At 46.4% G+C, this 17,891-nt stretch overlaps 1 protein-coding gene across 4 annotated transcripts in view; it reads left to right on the forward strand.

Moving 5' to 3' along the window:
* The first annotated feature begins 651 nt into the window (after positions 1-651).
* The window catches only part of MYO5B (myosin VB), a 303,840-nt gene continuing 286,600 nt past the window's right edge, over positions 652-17,891 (forward strand). For 3 of the 4 annotated variants that reach the window (XM_083702547.1, XM_083702549.1, XM_083702552.1), the window contains exon 1: positions 652-1,151. In XM_083702547.1, coding sequence (XP_083558673.1) covers positions 1,125-1,151 — 27 coding nt within the window. In that variant the 5' untranslated portion in view covers positions 652-1,124. The remainder of the gene's footprint in view (positions 1,152-17,891) is intronic. The other variant, XM_083702553.1, reaches the window with a different exon arrangement.

Raw genomic sequence — 17,891 nt, forward strand, 5'->3', positions numbered from 1 at the left:
CATCTGAAGGCAGCCCTGTTTAGGGAAGCTTTTAATGTTTAATAGGTTATTGTATTTTAGTGTTTTGTTGGAAGCTGCCCAGAGTGGCTGGGGGGACCACGCCAGGCACTTCTGTCTTCCACTGCCTCCCACAGTTTGGGCAAACTCATGCTGGTAGCTTCGCGAACACTATCCAACCATCTCGTCCTCTGTCGTCCCCTTCTCCTTGTGCCCTCAATCTTACCCAACATCAGGGTCTTTTCCAGGGAGTCGAGTCTTCTCATGAGGTGGCCAAAGTATTGGAGCCTCAGCTTCAGGATCTGTCCTTCCAGTGAGCACTCAGGGCTCATTTCCTTCAGAATGGAGAGGTTTGATCTTCTTGCAGTCCATGGGACTCTCAAGAGTCTCCTCCAGCACCAGAATTCAAAAGCATCAATTCTTCAGCGATCAGCCTTCTTTATAGTCCAGCTCTCACTTCCATACATCACTACTGGGAAAACCATTGCTTTTACTTTACGGACCTTTGTTGGCAAGGTGATGTCTCTACTTTTTAAGATGCTGTCTAGGTTTGTCATTGCTTTTCTAATAATAAATTATTATTATTATTAATCCCGGGTGGGAAGTTTGCCCGGCGACCGGCAGAGGGCGATCCCGTCGTGCGCGCTGGCGGCCGGGTCTTGTGCGTAAAGGGTTCCCCAAGCGCGCAGCTCCAACGCGAAGCGCCGCCAGGTAGGGGAGGGAAAGCGGAACCGGCCGGCCGCCGAACTGCTCCTCCCATTACCTGAGGAGGGAGCGGCCGCCCAGCCCCGCCTGGCCGGGCAGCAGGGCTGTTTCTTTCCCCTCGCTCCGCGCACCTTCCGCCTCCCTCCCTCCCTCCCTCCGTCGTTCCCTCTCCGGGCATTTCGTCTCCAACTTCGGCCGCGGCGCGCCGAGGCAGGCCGGGCAAAGGTCGCGCCTCCCTCCCCGTTCCCGCTCCGGCCGCGGCTAGCTCGCCCGCCATGTGGCCCGAGCCCTCCCCGTAAGCCCCCGCTGGACTTTCGCCGCCGCTCCGGACTTTGGGATTTTTGCAGGCGGCTGAGCGTGTGGATGCGTCGCGGACGCGCCGCCGGCTTCGCTTTGCGCCATCAGGCTTCCCGGGCGAGGAGATGTCGGTGACGGAGCTGTATAGCAGGGTAAGGCAGTAGCGGAGGGGTGGGGTGAGGGGTCGAGTAGGGGGTTGGGGGCTAAGCCAGCCACCCTCACGGGGGGCTCCCAGGCCAAGGCTACCTTCCTGCCCCCCCTCCCCGAGTTGTTTTGGCTACTTTTTCTCTCTCCTCGGAGTCTCGTTATCCTTCTCTGCACCTGACTTCTTTGCGCTCTGCGGTTCGCTCCCCGCAGCAAATCCTTATTTTTTCCTTTCTTTCTCATTACTCTGTATTTTGACCCTGCAGTGAACGTCTCGAACGCTCTTCGGCTTGATTGCATTTGCAACGTTGGAAAGGCAGTTGTTCCCGTTTCCCTCTCTTAAATAATAATGACAATAATAGTAGTAGCAGTATTTTTTTACTGCGTTTACAGCCCTCTCTTTTCTCCTAGGAGCTCAAGGTGTCCTAAGTGGTTCTCCCAGGCCCTCCTCCTCGTTTTAACCCCCACAACAACCCTGTGAGGTAGGTTAGGCTGGGAGAAGGCAGTGACTGGCCCACAGCCACCCTCATCAACTTTGTGGGGATTTGAACCCGACCTCCCAGGTCCTAGTCGGACGCCACTGCACCAACACTGACTCCATATAGGAGGCTGAGGCTGTGTGTGTGATGCCAAAGACCAAACGAGTCACTTGATGGAGGGGCCAGTGTAGAGTAATAACTGGCCTTGGACCTGGGTTCAAAGGACACAGCTGGTTGCTGCCTCTTTGGCCCCATCATGGGTTTGTTGTGAGGATAAAGCTGGAGAGCCCTTGAGCGTGAAATGTAATGGGGAGAGATGGAGCTCAGAGTCGGATCTTGCAGACATTAATCCGGCTCAACCTCACAGGGTTGTTGTTGTGTATTGGAGAACCCCGAACCTCAGATGTAATAGGGAAAGGCAGTACTTGCACCCGGACCTTGCAGATCCAAACCCAGCCCTCTGTGTGTGGAGCCACTTGCTCTTTCCTCTCAAGTAAGACTCTTTCCCTGTTTTCCAATTTCCCCTGTTTTAGGATTAAGTGGCTGCTTGCTGTTGCTGTGTTGTTTTTTTAAAGGCGGGTGAAACTTTTTGTTGCTAGGAGGCAGCTGCAGTTGTTGAGTGACTTAGCTGGGAGCTCCCCTCCTCTTCCACCTCCACCTGTTCTCCTGCTGCTACCTGAGCCAGTTTTACTTCCTCCTATTCCTGAAAGCCCTGCGTGGCTGCAGCCCATGAGAAAGGAAACAAACAAAACCCACTCGCAACAAAATTATTCTGCTCTGATATTGAGAACCTTTTGCCACTTCTCACTCTGAATATCTGTAGAGATGCTCTCCTGTCTCTTACCTGTGCTGGGGTTGATAACAGTGCCATAAAACTCAACCCTAACCATGTCTACTCAGAAGTCAGTCCCATTGAAGTAAATGGGTCTTGCTCTCAAGTAAGTGGGGTTAGGATGGCAGCCTTGATATAAATATCAAGCCCTTTGAAGCATAAGGAATCTTCCTTGTTTACATTCAGCATTACACATTTTAATTCTGGTTCTTCTCTTGGGGTCAGAAAACCGATACCTCCCCATACTTTCTGTGTGGGTGCATATATCCCATACATTTAAAGGTAAATGGACCCCTGACCATTAGGTCCAGTCGTGTCCGACTCTGGGGTTGCGGCGCTCATCTCGCTTTATTGGCCGAGGGAGCCGGCGTACAGCTTCCGGGTCATGTGGCCAGCATGACTAAGCTGCTTCTGGCGAACCAGAGCAGCGCACGGAAACGCCGTTTACCTTCCCGCTGGAGTGGTACCTATTTATCTACTTGCACTTTGACGTGCTTTCAAACTGCTAGGTTGGCAGGAGCAGGGACTGAGCAACAGGAGCTCACCCCGTCGCGGGGATTCGAACCGCTGACCTTCTGATCGGCAAGTCCTAGGCTCTGTGATTTAACCCACAGCACTACCCGCATCCCTTACATACATTTACGCCCCCCCCCCCAAATCCTGAGAACTGTAGTTTCCTTCTTCACAGAGCTGCACTTCCTAACACTATTACCAAACTATAGTTCCCAGGGTTCTTTGGGGGGGGGGGGAATGTGTTTTAAATGCTTCATCTTTTCTTTTTGGCAGAAGGGAGCTGCCACAGTGGGAGGGGTGTGATTTGCACCTGAATAAAATGTCCTTAAGGGAAGACCTGCCAATGGGGTTTTGGTTCTGGGTCTGACACAGCCCTGTTTGGAGGTAGGAAGGATTCCCCCCCCCCCCCGCCTTCCCAAACCGCAATATTATTAGTGAGCATTCTTTGCTTGTACCTGTTTTACCTCCATTCCTTAGGGCAGACTTTCCCATCTACTTGCCCTCCAGCTGTTTTGGACTACAACTCCCATCAGCCCCAGCCAGCACACCTCATGGGAGTTGTAGTGTAAAACAGCCGCAGGGTGCCAGGTTGGCAAATGCTGGCTTTAGGGCTGCTCAGTTTGTCATAAGATCTTCATTGGCTCTCAGTACATTTCCGAACACAATTCAAAGTGTTGGTGCTGACCTTTAAAGCCCTAAACGGCCTCAGTCCTGTATACCTGAAGGAGCATCTCCACCTACATCATCCAGCCCGGACAATGAGGTCCAGCGCTGAGGGCCTTCTGGCGGTTCCCTCGCTGCGAGAAGTGAGGTTACAGGGGACCAGGAAGAGGGCCTTCTCGGTAGTGGCACCTGCCCTGTGGAACGCCCTCCCTTCAGATGTCAAGGAAATAAACAACTATTTTACTTTTAAAAGACAAGGGAAATTTTTAATTTCTGATGCTGTATTGTTTTTAATATTCGGTTGGAAGCCACCCAGAGTGGCTGGGGAAACCCAGCCAGATGGGCGGGGTATAAATAATAAATTATTATTATTATCTAATCTGCAGAACAAGCATTTGCCCTTAAGATCACTGATACCGCAGGTCGTTCCACGTACCCTTGCCTATTGCAACAGGACCAAATGTGGTTTTCTTAAGAATTCTCTTAATGCTTCTACCTGGCAAGCCCTATATGCCTCAGCTTTCCCCCCTGGATGTTTTATTTCCTCCTGAGGCACCTCACTTGAGAGGTTATACTTTTTAACATGTGGGCAGAAGGACCGACAGGGAAGTGATGCCATGACTCAGATTTGTATCACCTCTCTATCGTGGTTTCTGTTTGAGGAAGAAAATTACCTTCGAAGTCCCAGCCATGGAATCCTGACATGAAGTGTAGATTTGGTCCTTGGGTTTGTTGTGGATGCTTATGGGCTACATTAGGGGTCACCAATGTGGTGTCTTTTGGTGCAGTAGCGTACTTGAGGTCTTCCCCTGGTGCCTAAAAACTTCCAGGTGTGCCCCCACCTTGCTTTGTCAGGAGCTGGAGATGGTGGTAAACTTTTTTTCTCTCTTGACAAGTACTCGGAGCTTTTTTCTTTTTTTTTTTTTTGGAGGAGGAAGTTGGAAGAGTGATGCTCTTTTGCACTTCTTCTTTCAGGTCTGTGGGTTTTTCAAAAGGTTAGTTCTACCCAGATCACTTGGAAAAAAATGATGCGTCTTGTATCTGAAGGAGTGTCTCCACCCCCGTCATTCTACCCAGACACTGAGGTCCTGCACCGAGGGCCTTCTGGTGGTTCCCTCACTGCGAGAAGCCACGTTACAGGGAACCAGGCAGAGGGCCTTCTCGGTAGTGGCACCCGCCCTGTAGAACGCCCTCCCACCAGATGTCAAAGAGAACAACAACTACCAGACTTTTAGACGACATCTGAAGGCAGCCCTGTTTAGGGAAGCTTTTAATGTTTGATGCATTGCTGTATTTTAATATTGTGTTGGAAGCCGCCCAGAGTGGCTGGGGAAACCTAGCCAGATGGGCAGGGTATAAATAATAAATTATATTATTATAATGTACACTTTGTCTGAGGTGTGTGGGGAGGAGAGGCAGCATAGAAGTGACCCAAAAGGATTTGCCTCTGTGGCCCTCGCTCAACAATCCCTATGTGCTCACAGGCTTAAGAAGGTTGACAGCCCCTGGACTAGATGCCTGAAATAACATTCTCCGTTGACAGATGCATATATTATCTCGCATGTCCACGCGCATATGCATATTTAGAATTTTAAAACCCAGACCAGGGTTCTGTTCCACTATAGTTGCTAAATTAGCAGAGATGGAAATAGGACATTTCATATTTCAATATGGCAGTCAGTATTTTTATCTTGTGTTTATTTGAGTTTTGCATAAAAAATGTCGCAGGCTGTATCTCTTGTATTTCATCATCTTTCAGCATCACTTTTATGGAGTTTTTTGTGTGTCCCTATGTGTGTCCCTATGTATCTGTCAAGTGCCAATGGAGGGTAACCTTTTGTATGTCTCTCAAAGTCGACTCCAGTCCATGAAAACGTACGCTGCAGTCCATCTGCTAGCCTGTAAAGGGGCAAAAAAACACACAAACCCAGACAATGCAATCCTGAGTAAGGTTACCCAGAGGTATGTCCCATTGTGTTCAGTAGGGGTTATGCCTTAGTATAGCCTTCACCAAACTGGTGCTCTCCAGATGTTCTCCAGATGTTATGGACTACATTTGGAGGGCACCAGGTTGACAAAGGCTGCCCTAATGAACGTGCTTAGCATTGCAGTTGTCCTTAGTTTTGCTGTGAAAGCATGGCTACCTTCTGGAATTTGTTGCATGAGGAGTAGGTTAGCTTACACTGTGTCTTTGCTAAGAAACATGTGATTGATTTCTTAGTGGGGTTAGACGCGCAGCAGGATTTAGAGGGCAAAAGTCTGGGGCTGTACCAGGTAGAGTGAGCAGGAGGAGGGCTCATCCCCTTACAAAATTAAAATAGCATGCGTTACCGTCTTAAGAGCAGGGGGCGGGGAGGTAACTTCATGAAGTCCAGAGTCTAAAGTTGCCTAACTTGTAAGGAAATGAGTACTTTGCAGATTCCCAGACACACTCTAGGGCAGGTACATTCAGTGCTTGCAAATGCCTGGGTTCTCACCAGAAACGACCCCAGATAGGTTTGCTAACTATTGTTTTTCTTCTGTTAGGGCTCCTATGTCTTTAGCTGCAGCGCTACAGGTGGAAATCCAACAGAGGCAGTTCTTTCTGCTATGGAAGTATAGCGAGAAACATTATCGCTTGTTGGTTTTTCTTCTTCTCCTACCTGTTACGCATATGTTAAATACCCCAAAGCCTTACCTTTGCCACAAGAGAAAAGTGACAGCTAGGCACAAACAATTGCTTTGACTTTTGGAGGGAAAGAGCTGGCCATTCCTGCTTTGGTTTGGCTTGCGGCAGTTGGAGCTGAGCTAAAGGTTGGCCGTGGTGGCAAAAGGGGCAAGTCGGGTGGGCAGGGAGAAGAGAAACTGGGAGAGGTGCCCAGAGAATCGTGTGCCACCTGCGAAGTTTAGGAGCAGTGACCCTTTTTCTAAGCAGAGAAAGGAGCGGTGGTGCTAGTCAGCCCTGCCCTAAAATAAAGACTAGTTTGTTCCATCCCTTAGTCTCCCCGCTTTTGTTCGTTTGCTGCTTAACGAAGCAAAGAAGGCGACTGGGGTTTGTTCCGCTTGCTAGCTGAGCTAATTGTGTTGGGAAATGGTTGACAGTCCCTTGTTCCTGGTGCTGTGGGTTGCCTGCTTTCCACACAGGGTGTGGCAGGTGAGATCATGAACTTCCTGGGAAACCTCTCCTTACCTCATTGCTATTTATAAAGTCAGTACCATGTGCAAGAGAAACTACCTGGCAGTAGAGCTGGGATTTACGGGCCACGAACTGGGGAAGGAAAGATAATTTGCCAGCATTTAAGGTGCCTTGCAACAAAAACTTGGACTGTCTTTCCTTTTCGTATCTTCAAAACAGAGCGCTCTCTCTCTCTCTCTCTCTCTCTCTCTCTCACACACACACACACACACACACACACACACACAGAGAGAGAGAGAGAGAGAGAGAGAGAGACACACACAAAATGCACATATTTTTTGTATAAAATGGTTAAATGGAGATTAACCAATAGAACGAGGGACGCAGGTGGCGCTGTGGGTTAAACCACAGAGCCTAGGACTTGCCGATCAGAAGGTTGGTGGTTCGAATCCCCGCGACGGGGTGAGCACCCATTCTTTGGTCCCTGCTCCTGCCAACCTAGCAGTTTGAAAGCACGTCAAAGTGCAAGTAGATAAATAGGTACCGCTCCGGCGGGAAGGTAAATGGCGTTTCTGTGTGCTGCTCTGGTTCACCAGAAGCGGCTTAGTCATGCTGGCCACATGACCCGGAAGCAGTACGCCGGCTTCCTCGGCCAGTAAAGCAAGATGAGTGCCGCAACCCCAGAGTCGGCCACAACTGGACCTAACAGTCAGGGGTCCCTTTCCCTTTACCTAACCAATAGAACAGCTCATATACCCGTCTTTTTTCCACTGTCCCAGACATCCCTGTTGTTTGAGGAATACCTTGTTTTGCCTCTGTGCTTGCTATCTCACACAGCACCTGTCAGTTTTGTGTTGCTTCTTAAAGACACAGCACAGGGTCAGGGTAAAGAGAGCAGGGAAGGTAACCTTCAATTTAAAGTTGAGATATTCGGTGGTAAGGTCTGCATTCCAGTGTGCATATCAGCTGTTGCCTTTCCAAACAACAGATGTCCCCCTTCCATCCTGCCCTTTCTTATCAGTGCCAGTTTCCCGTGGGAATCTCTGGAGGGATGAGATTTTTTTTCTCATGAGGCGATGTCAGCTAAACTGAGAAATGTTGCTTTCTGTCTTAAAGCTTACCCAGTGAGAAGCAGGTTGGGCAAGTTCAAGGGAGCTCCTCTGGCTTGCAGAAGTTCAATAACATAATAAACAGAAGAGGACCAACCTCTCCGTAAAATAAAAGTCCCAGAAAAAAAGAAACAGGTGTGGTTCTTGAGGATGTTCCAAGTGTGGTATTGTATTGTGCATTGGATCCCGACATGGGATCCTTTGACTGCAGAATATTATTCAAGGGGATGTACTGCATGCCTCAATCCCCTTGGTTGGTTTTAGGGTTTAGGCTAGAAGCTGAGCTTTGGTACCTGCCTTGCGCAAAAAAAGCTACAACCCTGAGTTACGTTCAGATTCCTTGAACTGATGCAGAACCTGAGATGAGCATCATATTATTTGGGCTGTCTGTCAATTCCTGTTGCTTTATATCCACAGGCTAGCCTCTGGGCATCTTCTCTGGAAGAAGCGCAAGGGATGCTTGCCCACTGGCTTAGCCCATTATGTCAGGTGAAAAACCATCATTTGTTTCCCAAAGGGGCACAAAAGAGTGGGCTGATCCATGTGCTGTGCTTTGAGTGTAATCTGGTGCTGCGTGCATTCAGCAAAGATGTGTTTCTGATTATGCATATCGTACAGGTACGTGCTACCAGCAGCTGCCTTGCATGCTGAGCACATGTCTGGGCAGGTCCTGCTCCCAAATTCTTACTCGTTGCAAAATAGGGTCAGCATTGGCTAGGTCTGAAGCAGGGGTCCTCAAACCTTTTCAGCAGGGGGCCAGTCCACTGTCCCTCAGACCTTGTGGGGGGCTGGACTATATTTTGAAGAAGAAAAAAGAACGGCACGGAGGGACGATGAGTGGCGTGCAAAAGGGCTCCAGAGAGGGGTTGCTTTAAATGGCGGCCGTTCGAGAGGGGTGTTCCTGTGTCTTGTGAGCGGCAGGGGCTGGTGGCAGTGGCGGGACTTGGCGTGCAAAATTTCTCCGGAGAGGGGCTGGCAGCAACAAAGCCCAGCCCCCTTCCTCCTCTAGGCAGGGTGGTGAGAAGCCAGGAGGAGGGAGGGAGGAGCCGCTGTCGCCGCCATGTGAGGGAGAGGGAAAGAACGTGTGTGCTGCCGTTCCACGCGGCGATTCCTGGACCGTCCATGGGCCAGATTTAGAAGGCAATTGGGCCTGATCTGGCCCACGGGCCTTAGTTTGTCGACCCATGGTCTGAAGGGTAGTGTTGGCTCCAGGGAATGCCCACAGAGGACGTCTGGGAGAACCCAATATAACTGAGATTTAGAAGGGCAAAGAGACTTTCTGTTCTGCAGAACAGAAGTCCTCCATTTCTAGACAGAAATGTTTTGCAATACTGCCCCATGTTTGAAGCTCCCTGCATCTAGTAAGCCAATGCAACGATGCTCCATGTAGTCCCTCTGATCTCTCACCAGGCAAGGATGGATCCAAAGAAACTACAAGGGGTTGGGTATTTGTTTTCCATCAGCTTTCAAATGCTTTATCCTGGAGTGCCAGGTGTCTGCATAGCAAATGTGTAATTAAACTTTTCAATTGGGCTTTGGCTGTATTGGGTTTATGCATGGCTCTTTTCCAAGTAAGATGGTTTTAGGAAAATACTTACTTTAGTAAATTAACCAAGGCTTTATAGAGATACATTTATTCTATGATCACCTACTACATCATGCATTTGAAGCACTGCTGTTATACCGCTTTAACAAGTCATGGAGAATTATGGGAAATGTAGTCTAGTAGGGTTGCTGGCAATTGTAGCTCTGTGAGGTCAGTGCCCTTAACAAACTACAGATCCCAGGATTCCTTAGGGTAAGCCATGGCTGTTAAAGTAGCATAAGAGTGCTACAAATATCTGGTATGGATGTGACCTAGGATATTTTAATTTAGATCTGACATCTATGAACAAAGCAAAACAAGATAATTCACTGTGGGCTAAATTATACTTTGGCATGTTGCAATCATGAGAATCTAGCCATGATTTAAATAATAGTTTTTGTCCACCCATTAATGTGTTAACGGCTAAGGGAGCTGGGCATGTTTAGCCTGGAGAAGGGGTGATATGATAGCCATGTTCAAATATATAAAAGGATGTCACATAGAGGAGGGAGAAAGGTTGTTTTCTGCTGCACCAGTGAAGCGGACACGGAGCAATGGATCCAAACTACAAGAAAGAAGGTTCCACCTAAACATTAGGAAGAACTTCCTGACAGTAAGAGCTGTTCGACAGTGGAATTTGCTGCCAAGGAGTGTGGTGGAGTCTCCTTCTTTGAAGGTCTTTAAGCAGAGGCTTGACAACCATATGTCAGGAGTGCTCTGATGGTGTTTCCTGCTTGGCAGGGGGTTGGACTCGATGGCCCTGTGGTCTCTTCCAACTCTATGATTCTATGATTCTGTAATTCTATGGCTACTGGTGGCGGTTTTACTGTGTATTTGTATCTGTTTGTACAAGCGTTCAGTGTCTGGTTAAAATAATAACCATGTCATACTCTTGGTGTGTGGTTGCCTGTTATATCTCAGCCCTACGTTTCTAACTTGTGCATTCAGGATTGCTTAGCCTCTAGCATCCTAACAAACACTTAACAGGAATTACATGTAATAAATAGTCACCACATCCTTTCAAAGAAAGGTTTGAGGATAAGGACTCCGGGCTCCACAGTTGAACCACCACAATTATGTGAATGAAAAAGTGGTTGGCAAAAGGGAAGGGAGGTGCTAAGGGCAATTGATTTGCATTTGCTGATTTTTCCGGATGCTTCTTAAACTGATTATGCCAAGCTTGGCAGAAGCAACTTAATGATATTCCTGATATCTTTTGCATCTTTCCTTTTCTTAATTTTAAGCACTAGTGTTGAGAAATTCTTTTCTGCAAGCAAAGTCTGTTAAACATTGCATTATCCTTTAGGGTGGAACCATTAATGAGCTAACGATAGCAGTAGCTGCAGGTTTTCATAGACATGCAAAGTGCTTATCAGTCTCATCTAAGGTATTATATCTATCTTAATCATGCCCTAGGCTTATGCGGACTGGATACAATTTTGCTGGAAACAGTGTCCTGCTAGAATAAACCTTACTGAAACAAATGGGGACTGTTCTGACTGAGATTTTGAGGACCACTGCTGCTCTTCTAAAGCATCTCTCGACCAAGTAAGAGTGTCTTCCATGAATATGGCCTTAACAGTGTGTCTGTAGGTGACTGTGGAGGCCAATTCTGGATCCTCACATCCTTCCACAGCGAGGATATAGGCTTTTTGGTTGGGGAGTTGATCCTGATGAGGATTTGCCAAACGTGCCATCCTCTTAGCTTTCATCCTACATTCGTGCTTCTTCAAAATCCACAACGCCTTTAGTAGAGGCTATTCTCCAATTGGAGAATATGAAATTGTAGGCATGATCAATTGCATAGACATGTAATAAGCTCTCCATCTTTTTTCTGTTGGAGTGGGTGACTTTGCATGTTGATGTTCAGGAGGAGTTTTCTTTGTGAAGGGAATTAAACCAACAGAATGAAGAGGCTAGAAGCTGATTCTTTCCTCCGGGCATGCCAACTTTGTATGTAAACCATGGGTAGGCAAATTAAGGCCCGGGGACCGGATCCGGCCCAATCGCCTTCTAAATCTGGCCTGTGGATGGTCCAGGAATCAGCATGTTTTTACATGAGTCGAATGTGTCCTTTTATTTTAAATGCATCTCTGGGTTATTTGTGGGGCCTGCCTGGTGTTTTTACATGAGTATAATGTGTGCTTTTATTTTAAATGCATCTCTGGGTTATTTGTGGGGCACAGGAATTCGTTCCCCCCCAAAAAAATATATAGTCCCGGCCCCCCACAAGGTCTGAGGGACAGTGAACTGGCCCCCTGCTGAAAAAGTTAGCTGACCCCTGATGTCAACAGTGTCCTTTGCTTCTCTTTAGCGTGGCTGCATATGAAGTGCCAAAAAGGAACACAGAAGAGGATGCTTATTGGTATGAAATTTGCATATGCTAATATATGTGCATAGATGCAAATTTCTGTGTGCTGGATCAGCCTGCTGTCCAGTGCTGTTGATGGACAACTTAAAGACCCCTGCTCTCCTTTTTCCCCCATGGCCGCTCCTCTTCCTTCTTATGATTTTTTAAAAAATCTTTAAAATAGTCCTGGAGGCAGAGCCTTTCAAATAGAGGGCTGCCCTCTACGATGTGGGGCACACCCGACTTCTCTTTGTACATCTGCAGGAAAAGCCATACTGCTCGATTCATTGGCGAAGTGTAGCAATGAGGGTTAATGTGTTTTATTTGGTTTCTGCTGCCATGGAATTTATATTATTGAGATTCATATTATGATCCATGCACTGTAGCTTTATCTGAGATACTGTTTGTATGGTGTGTGTGTGTGTGTGTGTGTGTGTGTGTGTATACATACATACTTTGGGGTGAAAGGCAGGATATAAGCATCTGTAATAATTAAATAAACTGGACAGTTACTAGTATTTAAGCAGGTTGCTGTTAGAGTGATGTGTATCTACCTGGACTCCAACACCTGGTTTTATGGGGTGGAAATTATTGAAGTTTTTACAACATAATAAAAGAAACAAACTAATCCACAGGAAATAAAGACAATAGACTAAAGAAGGAAGAAACAGAAAAAGAAAGTACAATATCCTCCCCATCACTCAGGGTGGATTTGATTTAAATTACGATTTAAATCACTTGTCACTAAGACTTGATTTACGGTAAATCTTTTTTTTACAGAAAGACTCGTTCTTTCTGGTATCATCTTAATATTTACAACCAGATGAAGGTTTCATTTTTGTAATAATAAATTTTTAGAGTAGTTTTTACAGTTATATCAAAAATTACTATTAGAAATACATAGGCCACCAATTATGACATTATTGTGAGGTTTGATAAGTTAACTGTTTATACTTGGACAACTTTTCTGCTGTACTTTATTGGAAAGAGAAAAACACTCATCTCCTTAAAACAATTGAAACAATTTATTTAACTAAAACAATAACATTATAGCATATGTATCCGTGTTTGTTAACTGATGTGGTTAAACAATTTTTAAAACAAACAAACATAGACTGAGTTTGAGCACACATGAAAAATCATTATTTTTTGATGAATAGCCTTTGGACTATAATGTAACTCAAATAGAAAACTATCTTTAGAAAGATTTTTCCTCCAAAAGCATTTTGTTTTAAAAATCCAATTAAAATTTTAAAAATCCATTTTAATTTTTTTTTTAATCATTGATTTTTATCCACCCAGCCATCTTAATTTTCATCCCCCACAGATGAAAGTGTCCCCCCCCCCAGCTCTCACCTGGGCTCATCTCTCTCTTCTTGCATCCTCTTCCCCTCCGAGATCTCTCCTTACCCGTCTCTCGCATTGAACTCCTGCATCTAAAGGCAGCGATATGCTGTAATAAGCAGGGTTTTCTGCATTTTCAGAACAGTGAGAGAAATTGCTTGTTTGGTCCCTTCCAGTCCTGGCCTTGGTTTTAATGGTGAGCAGCAACAAGAGACAAGGAAACCCCGATCACTTTTTATCATTGATGGCTTGTTGAAAGGATGACATTTTGACCACTGCAGGCACCAAAAGCATCCCAGAGCAAGTTCAGACCAGCTTTTGGAAAGTTTGCTTCCAGGGCTGCCCATCCACTTGACAACGAAGACAGACACACACCTTGACACCTGTGCTTTTCATGCCTGTGAGAGGCGTCTTGCTGCAATTCCACCAGTGGTGTAGTGGTTAAGAGCGGTAGACTCGTAGTCTGGTGAACCTGGTTCACATCCCCGCTCCTCCACATGCAGCTGCTGGGTGACCTTGGGCTAGTCATACTTCTCTGAAATCTCTCAGCCCCACTCACCTCATAGAGTGTTTGTTGTGGGGGAGGAAGGGAAAGGAGAATGTTAGCTGCTTTGAGACTCCTTCGGGTAGTGATAAAGCAGAATATCAAATCCGAACTCCTCTTCTTCTTCTTCTTCTTCATCTTCTTGATCAGGCACTATGTACAAACAAAAGGTCTGAGTCGGACCATTAATCCATCTAGTCCAGGGTTGTCTCTTTTGACAATGACTCCCCAGAGATCTTAACTTGCCCTGCTTTCTGGGATCCCGTTAGTCCCTGAGATGCCAGCAATTGAACCTGGGCTGTTAGGTTGTGGGTGAACCTATCAGACGACACAGTGATTCTTCAAACAGCTCTTGTTTATTCACAGGCCAGAGCAGAACTGAACTGAAGGGTTCAGCCAGACTGCTTATATAGAGCTCCAGTACAACGTAACTGTAACAACTTTCTGCAATTATCCAATCAGTGAACGTCACTCTCAATCCCTTATTTGCATATGTGGACCTGAACTATCTACAGTATCCCCCTGCTGGCCCAGGGTGAGAACTTCAGTACATAACACAGGCCTGCTGTATAAACTTGTCCTATAAAACATGGCATATTGGCTCATCTAGGCCAGTGCTCTTTGTTCCCAACTGGTAAAGGCTCTCAAGGGCGGTGACCGCTGAGCTCATGATCACACCTTACATCTAGACCATTGGCTCATCTGTCCCATTGTTTGCCCCAAAGGGAAGCAGCTCTCTAAAAAGTTTCAGGGAAGAGTTTTTCCCAGCAGGGCTGCTAAGATCCTCTGGAAATGCTATGAACATGGAACCTTCTCTACGCATGGGATGTGTTTTGCAGCACATTGCAATTCCTCTTTCTTTAAAGAGTTTCTGGCCCTTTCTGCAGATGCAGATGTCCCTAACATGCCTGCAACCCTCTGGAAATTGTAGTTAGGATTAGTGCTATTTTTCTAGAAAAAGAGGTGCCAGAACTCACCATGAACACCTCCCTTGTTCTCTAATAATGGCAATGGTGCCTACCTGAGAGGTGCCAGAACTGAGTTCTGGTTAGTTCTGGCAGAAAAAAAGCCCTGGTTAGGATTAATAATAATAAAGCTAAATGAAAATGTTCAGCTTCAACTGATTATTAAAGGAGGGAGGGGGAATTCCCCTTTATTTTAGGGGCATTTAGCAACCTTTGCTGTTTTCCTTGAACAATCCTTCCCACCATAAATGCAGCCACCACATATCTTTAATCCGATCACCGCAATGCTGAATGTTGAGCTGGTAATCGCCAAACGGTTCCTCACTCCCGTTGACTTGGCCTGATTGCTAAGTTGCTGGGGATTGATCCAAGCAGAAGAAGACAAAAGACCGGCTCAACAGGTCATTCTTTGCTGCCTCTGAGCAATGAATCAACAAGAAAATGCTTCGCATAACTCACTAAGAAGTTGTTCCGAAAATGCTCTGGGAAATTGGAGAGCTCTTTGCTTATTGATCCACCAAAGATCCTTCAAAATCATAACACAGAGGCGTTACACTCAGGCGTTCAGCACTTGTCATCTCACAGTGGCTAGTGTTTCTTTGAACACCTGCGCCAGGTGATTGGTGCAGTTGATCATTCAGTGGAAAGAGCTGAAGAGTTTACTCAGGGTGAGCCTGGACCACTATAGCTTACTCATGTTCAATGCTTAATCAGGAAGAAGTATAGGAGACCTGAACTAACAGCTAGTTGCTCTAGGACTAGGGAGAAGGTTAATGGGAAACACTTCAGGCTCAGGCCCCAGACGTTTTAAGTTATAGCACGGCAGGAAGAATTGCTTTGCCATTGTATAAAAAGTGGGACCTTTTATGCACTCTCTAGTTTTGGAAATGGCTCTATTCTGCTTCCAGTTAAAATTGCAGAGAATCTGAAGGCTATGAATTGTGATTTAGTGCCAATATCTAGAGTGCTAGACTTTTTTGGGGGGGGGGAGGGAAAGAGGGGAGTTGGCCATGCTGGTTGAACACAAGTAAAACAAACTGAAAACGTGATTAAAAGAGAACTAAAAGCAAAAGACAAAACGGTAGCAGCAAAGGCAATTAACTGGTTATTGCCAAAAGCTTTCTGAGAAATCCAGGCTTTTGTGGCCTGGCACAAAATGTGCAATGATGGATGCAACCAAGGAGGCTCCCGATGACAGGTTTAGTATATAGCCGACATTATACACATCTCTTTGTGGTCCATCCGGGGGGGGGGGGATTTGTTGGCCAAAGATGCTATTAAGAACCTTCACTTGGGCTTGCTTTTGTCCATCCAGTGAACCTCTTCTTTATGAGCGGATGGCACTGTGGTCTCAACCACTGAGCCTCTTGGGCTTGCTGATCATAAGGTTGGCAGTTTGAATCCCTGCGGGTGAGCTGCTATTGCTCTGTCCCAGCTCCTGCCAACCTAGCAGTTCGAAAGCACACCAGTGCAAGTAGATAAATAGGTACCGCTGTGGCAGGAAGGTAAACGGTGTTTGCGTGCACTCTGGTTTCCGTCACTGTGTTCCATTGTGCCAGAAGTGGTTTAATCCTGCTGGCCACATGTCCCGGAAAGCTGTCTGTTGACAAACGCTGGCTCCTTTGGCCTGAAAGCGAGATGAGCGCCACAACCCCATAGTTGCCTTTGACTGGACTTAACTGTCCAGGGGTACTTTACCTTTTTTTACTTTCTTTATGCAACATTTAAACAGATTGCCCTGCCTTCTTCTGCTGAACAGTGGAAGGTATGATATTAGGAATCAGTGCTCCATCTGTCAGTAAAGGTTTTGCCTGCTTGAATCTCTGGTTTGTTTACATGATCATCAACGGTATTTGAAATACTAGTGTTGTTAATTGCTTTCTTGGTTAAGCCTCGAGGCAAGGAAGCGTTCACTCTGTGATAGCTTTCAAAAACATCAAAAGGTAACTCTGTCTAAGATAGGTGTATCCCAGGAAAGTGGTTTTACTGGGAGGGGGGGGGGAGAATTGAGTATGTGAGGAATGTAAATACATTAAACTCATGTCTGCTTCTGTTTCCAAGGACACACACTGAAGCTGCAAGAGCTTTGGGGCTCACATATTAGGGCTAGTCTCCTTGTTGTATGTAGGTGGCGCTGTGGGTTAAGCCACAGGACTTGCTGATCAGAAGGTCGGCGGTTCAAATCCCCGTGACGGGGTGAGCTCCCATAGCTCGGTCCCTGCTCCTGCCAACCTGGCAGTTTGAAAGCACGTCAAAGTGCAAGTAGATAAATAGGTACCACTCTGGCGGGAAGGTAAACGGCATTTCCGTGCGCTGCTCTGGTTCGCCAGAAGCAGCTTAGTCATGCTAGCCACATGAGCTGGAAGCTGTACGCCGGCTCCCTCAGCCAATAAAGCGAGATGAGCGCCGCAACCCCAGAGTTGTCCATGATTGGACCTAATGGTCAGGGGTCCCTTTACCTTTTACCTTGTTGTACAACATGGATATGTGCCCAGAGCAGTAAAATGGGAAGAAATAGTAGGCATGAGGAGAAATTTGGTTTGCATTTTAATGCAAGCCTACCCAAGATGCGCTTCCCGAAACAATATGTGAACTGAAACACAGTGACCTTTCAAAATTTGTTCTTCTCTGGATTTTACGGTGCAGTTCTCCAACCAAAGAATCTGTACAAAAATATGATTTTTTGGGAAACGTGTGTGATGAACCATACCGTTTGGGGCAGCCCAAACCAAAGATTGTAGAAGCGCCTTCTCCAGAATAAATCTGGAGCTGAAATCATCCTCAGAGGCTCTTCTCCAGATGTTTATGCCTGGAGAGGTTAAGAGGATTTCTGTTGAAGAGAGGGCTTGTGATGTTTTCCTGTACCCTTTTTATTGAAGTCTCTCCCCAAGGGAGATCTTCCTGGTGCCTTCACTGTTACCTTTTAGTGTATAACTTGATTTATTTATACAGAAAGTTATACCCTGTTTTTCCTCTCCGGTGGAACCACTGGAAAGAAACAAAATATATAAAGACCAAAACTGTAATCCCATTAGTAAAACCAGAACCAAAAATAACCCAAGACTAAAACCATTGACCTTGTGTCATGCTGCTTCTTATAGAGTCTTTTAAAAAAACTTTTATATTTCTACAGTCATACCTCATGTTCTCCTGCCAACCTAGCAGTTCGAAAGCACGTCAAAGTGCAAGTAGATAAATAGGTACCGCTCCGGCGGGAAGGTAAACGGCGTTTTCGTGCGCTGCTTAGTC

This window comes from Podarcis gaigeae (assembly GCF_964106915.1).
Source record: "Podarcis gaigeae genome assembly, chromosome: 11".
Lineage (NCBI taxonomy): Eukaryota > Metazoa > Chordata > Lepidosauria > Squamata > Lacertidae > Podarcis > Podarcis gaigeae.